Here is a 5661-nt window from a genome sequence, read left to right on the forward strand (position 1 = left end):
TCAGGACAGGGCTGGGGTGTGTCTTCTACAAACCTTGAATTTCAATTGAGTCATCAAAGTTGTGCCCTGACCCTCCCTGCCCAGCAGGTGTCCTGTCTCTCCGCTTGGAGTGAACTACTCGGGGGAGGGTCCCTCAGCATACAATTCCTCTTTGACTTTCCACGGCACGGGTCAGCCTTTTCGGAGGGCTCACTAGCAAAGTTCAATGTAGCTCGGGGAGACTCCGGGTACCCCTTTCCCCACCAGAAGTCAGTTAGGGGCTCTTCCAAACTGAGGTCCCCAGAGATGGAATCTGCCTCTCGGGAAGAGGGAGTTTATCTGTGGCCGACGCCCAGGGTGTGGCGGAGAGACGATCTGGGCGGGCTCCTCTTCCCAGCCCCCCCGATGCTGGCCGGGGGCTCCCCACGCTACCAGCCCCGTCAGAGATCCACGGGGAGAGTGGGATTGTAGGCCAGTCCACAGGCCCCGGGGTGCCCCGTGTCGAGGTAAGCAAATAGCACGTCCCAGCGGGGAGCCACGCCAAACAGAGATGGCTGACCTGCCCTCCCTAAGCCGGCCTTTTTTTTCACCCCCACCCGAGAGAATGGAGGCCGCTTTGATGTGGGCGCTTAGCCTGGTGTGGTGGGTGGGGGCCAGGCGGGCGGGTCGCAGTCGGGCTTCGCCCTGCAAGTGAGGCTGGACTAGGGGTGACTTACGGGGTCACGGGTCTGTGGCAGTCTGACACGCTTCACTCTGCCTTTGTGGGATCCTTTGTTGGCTTTCCTTGCCTTTGATGACTGGGCTGATCGCTCGTTCGTTCCCGCGGCCGGGCTTGGGCGCTCTCAGGAGACCTCTTCTGTGTCGGCCCCAAAACCTCGAACCTGCTGGCGCTTGTTTGTCGATGTAGGGTCGTTGTTGCAAGATTTATTTGCCTTTTGCTGCTCTTGGAGATGCAATCAATACTCTGGTATCACAGCGCACGGCTCACAGGATCGCGCTGTCTCCTGGCGCGGCCGCTCGGACCCGACGCCATCTTAGAATCTTCAAGGAAACCATGCTTTAAACACTGGTGATATTCTGATTTTATATCGCGCTTTTATCGCGCTTGTATTTGTTAATCGTTTATAACTTCACATAAACTCCATGAAGACAGAGCCGTGATCCGCTTCGTTTGCCGCATACCCCTCGCCTAGCACCCAGATTCTAGCTAGGACAAGGACCCGTCCTTTGCGCCCAACGTACTGAGAACTGGAAGTTCTGCCTTTGGTCCAGAAGACCGGATAGGGAACAGGGAAGTGCTTCTTTCCCGTCCGGAAGCCCTGAGAAGAAAACGCCCGCCAGAGATAGGCAATATTAAATGATGTAACTTGAAACAACAAATTGTCAAAAAGTAGGGGTGAATGATGTTAAAGCATAGAGTTGGCTTTGTTCTTTTCTATTTTCTTAGCAAAGTTACATTTTTATTAGTTTAAAATAATCTGTTATGACTATACTATGTTTTCTGTAAGCCTCATGGTAACTATACCACAAAAAAATTATAATAGACATACTAAAAACAAATACCAATAAGTCAAAGTATACTACTAAAAAAAATCACTTAATCACAAAGGAAGACAGTAAAACCAGGAAAAATGTAAAAAGGATCTACAAAACAATCAGAAAAAAGTGACAAAATGATAGTAACAAATCTCTACATATCAATAATAACTCTACATGTAAATAGATTAAATTCCTCAAAAGACAGAGTGGTTGAATGGATTATTATAAAACTACAACAAACAATATGCTGCCTACAAGAAACTCACTTCACGTATAAAGATACAAATCAACTAAAAGTAAAGGGATGGAAAAAGATATTTCATGCAAATGGAATCCAAAAAAGAGCAGGAGTAGCTACACTTATATCAGATAAAATAGACTTCATGTCAAGGTAAGTAAAAAAAAAAAGATAAGCAAGGTCATTATATAATGATAAAGGGATCAATTCAACAAGAGGACATAACAATTCAAAATATATGCACACATCAATAGAATGAAGGAAACAAATCATATGATCATATCAATAGATGCAGAAAAAGCATTTGATAAAATTGAATACTGCTTCATGATAAAAACACTCAACAAATTAGGTATACAAAGACTGTACCTCAACACAATAAAGGGCACACAATAAACCCACAGCTAATATCATACCAAATGGACAAAAATCGAAGGTTTTTTCTCTAAGATCTGGAACAAGACAAGGACGCCCACTTTCACCACTCATATTCAACATAGCACTGGAAGTTTTAGCCAGCACAATAAGACAACAGAAAGCAATAAAAGGCATCCAAATCAGAAAGGAGGAAGTCAAACTATCGCTGTTTATGGATGACATGATCCTATACATAGAAAACCCTAAAGATTCTACCAAAAAATTACTAGAGCTACTGAATTCAGTAAAGTGGCAGGATATAAAAGCAACACAGAAAAATCAATAGTTTTCCACTCACAGTGACATATCTGAAGAAGAGATCAAGAAAGTAATCATACTTACAACAACTACCAAAAGAGATGAAATGCCTAGGAGTAAATTTAACCTTTAGGCTTTTCTCAGCTATGAAATTTCTGGAAGAAAACATAGGGGAAACACTACAAAATAAGAGTGGGCAGCAATTTTTTAAGCAAGACTACAAAGACACAGGCAACTAAAGCAAAAATACATAAATAAGATGACATCAAACTAAAAATGTTCTGCATAGAAAGGGATACTGTCTACAAAAGTGAAGAGACAACCTACAGAATGGGAGAAAGTCTTTGCAAACTACACATCAGACAAGAGACTAATGTCCAGAATATATAAGGAACTCACACAACTCAACAGCAAAAAAACCCAAATAACCCAATTAAAAAATGGTCAAAGGACCTGAACAGACATTCTCAAAAGAAGAGATGCAAATGGCCAACAGACACGTGAAAAAATGTTCAGCGTCACTAATCATCAGGGAAATGTAAATTAAAACCACAATGAGATATCATCCAGTTAGAATGGCTATTGTCAACAAGACAGAAAATAACAAATGCTGGTGAGGATGTGGAAAAAAGGGAAGTCTTATACATTGTGGGTGGGAATGTAAATTAATACAGTCATTATGGAAAACAGTAGGGAATCTCCTCAAAAAACTAAAAATATGACTACTGGGGGCTGGCCACTTAGCTCAGCTGGTTAAAGTGTGGTGGAATTAACTTAAATGCTCATCAATGGATGAATGGGTAAAAGAAAACTGTGGTATATATACACAGTGGAATGGTATATATACACTGTTCAGCTATAAAAAATGAAATCCTGTCATGTGCAGCAACACGGATGGAACTGGAGACCATCATGTTAAGTGAAATCAGCCAGGCACAGAAAGACAAATACCACAGGATCTCACTTATAATTGGAATTTAAAAAAGAAAGGAAAAAGGAAAACGAAAGTGGTTTTCATAGAAGTAGAGAGTAGTATAATGGTTACTAGAGGCTGGGAAGGGAAGGGGAGTAGGGGTGCGAGGGGAAGTGGTAGATTAACAGATATAAAGCTACAGGTATATAGAAGAATAAGTTCTGTTGTTCTAGGCTACCTGGAAGTAATATTCCTATGTTGTATATTTCTAAATAGCCAGAAAAGAGGATCTTGACTATAAACACCAGAAAGAATAGATAAATGTTCAGAGGATGGATATGCTATCTACCCTAAGTAAATCTTTGTATGATATATGCATGTATTCAAACAGCACACTGTACCCCACAAATATGTACAATTAAATTTTAAAAGAAAAAAATACTTAGTAAATATGTTTGATTATGTGATTACTTGAGTATGATGTAATATCTGTACTCTTCCTTGCATATTAGACTTAATCCATCATGCATTTTTTTGTTACCTTGTTTAGGATATGGATGAAGAAATTGAGGCAGAATACAACATTTTGCAGTTTCTTCCTAATCATCCCAATGTTGTAAAGTTTTATGGAATGTTTTACAAAGCGGATCACTGTGTGGGAGGACAGCTGTGGTTGGTCCTGGAGGTAAGGGACTCCTGTTGGGTAGCCATCGATTTGAACAGAGTGCCAGAGGCAAGCAGATGCTTTGTTGCCTAAATAGTGTTTTAAAGTACACATTGAGGAGCAGGCGCATCCAGCATGTTCCAGGTACCTTACCAGATGTAGAATTCTTCTCCATAGTTCTTATAGGTAGGCTGGGTGCTGAAAATATTCCTCAAAAATATTCTGCTTCAAAAGTTGAATAATCTTTTGTTCTAATATAGAGTGCATACAGGATTACAATTGGAAAAGGTTTTTCCTTCCCTAAATTGGGAATATTTTATAGAAAACATGTTCCAATTGATTGCAACTCATTTTCAAAAACTGTTAACCCAAGGTTTATTTTGCCAAGTTTGGGTTGCCCGTTCATGTTCATTAGTCCTCACCTTATATTGGGTTTCCTCAAAATTGACCCTGAGTGGTGTGTATGGAAGTTTTATTGGAGAGTTCTTGCAGGAGATAGACCTGAAAGGAAGTGGGAAAGGCAGGATCAAGCAGAGGATACGCTGAACAGCAGTGTGGTTGCAACAGAGGCCTTAGCCCATCCTCTGGGAAAATGAAGAGCTAGTAAGCTTTTTCAGAGTTGTCCTGAATCATGTCTCCACATCAGTCCATCATTGGCTGTGTGCTATCCCCAGGAGGAAGTGTGGCCTTGGAGGAGGCAGTGCCCTGTAGTTGAAGGCAATTTCTAGTGATGGGTACAGCTGGAAGATGGCAGCAGGGAGCAGTTGACATTCCCAGCAGCATCTGCTCTGAAGAGGGAATCTGAAGGGAGCACTCCTGTATGCATTACAGTCATGCATTTTTTCTCCCTTATTAATGGGAATGAATGTGTGCATCTGAGTGCAGAAGAGTCACTTCCCTACAAATATAATTCTCCATGAGACTACAGTGACAAGTACAATAATGACAAATGTAGACTTTGTATGTTAGGACAGGTCTATTGCCTCATTCTCTCTGGACCCACCCTGATTTATTCTGGTCTCTGCCCTCGAGCCAGCTCATGCCTCCATGCCTGAGGTCACATGGGCAATCCGGGCACATGTGGACACACATGGAAGCCTTAAGAGAGAAGCACCAGAGGAGAGGCCAGCCCTCACTTCAACGTCTGGTGCCTCTTGTCCAAATCTTCTTGGCTCTGGGAGGGCCTGAGCGTGTGTGCTGGCTGCCATGGCCACTGTGTATGGGAAATTCATTTGTTATATTCAGATGGGATTATCTGCAGGGAAACTGGTTTGAATATTTCTGTCATATCAATTGCCTTCCTCAGAGTAAAGATGTAAGGGATTTTGGTTTCCAGGAATCATCTTTGTTCCTTCAGTTGGCTGGTTAAGTCATATAACACATTCTCATATTATCATCTTTTGAGTTTTATCAACTGTCTGCCCTACCCCACCTCTGAGAATAATAAGATTTTATGCTGCCAATGAAACTCTTTACCAATGCTGCTTTGTTTGGGAATTGTGAAGTATTGTTTTGGGGATCTTTGATTATATTTATCTTTAGCTCTGTGAGATCTCTGTGATTTAAATATCATTGTAACTTAATAATGGAAGTACAGTGACCAAGAAATCGTAGTTTCTGCTCATTTCCCCCCCCCCCCCCCCCCCCCCCCCC

General features: G+C 42.0%; 1 protein-coding gene across 2 annotated transcripts in view; it reads left to right on the top strand.

Moving 5' to 3' along the window:
- The window catches only part of MYO3B (myosin IIIB), a 393995-nt gene that overhangs the window by 7739 nt on the left and 380595 nt on the right, over window positions 1-5661 (top strand). For both annotated transcript variants that reach the window (XM_008567646.1, XM_008567647.1), the window contains exon 2: window positions 3895-4029. In XM_008567646.1, the coding sequence (XP_008565868.1) occupies window positions 3895-4029 (135 nt within the window). The remainder of the gene's footprint in view (window positions 1-3894; window positions 4030-5661) is intronic.

This window comes from Galeopterus variegatus, unplaced genomic scaffold (genome assembly GCF_000696425.1).
Source record: "Galeopterus variegatus unplaced genomic scaffold, G_variegatus-3.0.2 Scaffold335, whole genome shotgun sequence".
Lineage (NCBI taxonomy): Eukaryota > Metazoa > Chordata > Mammalia > Dermoptera > Cynocephalidae > Galeopterus > Galeopterus variegatus.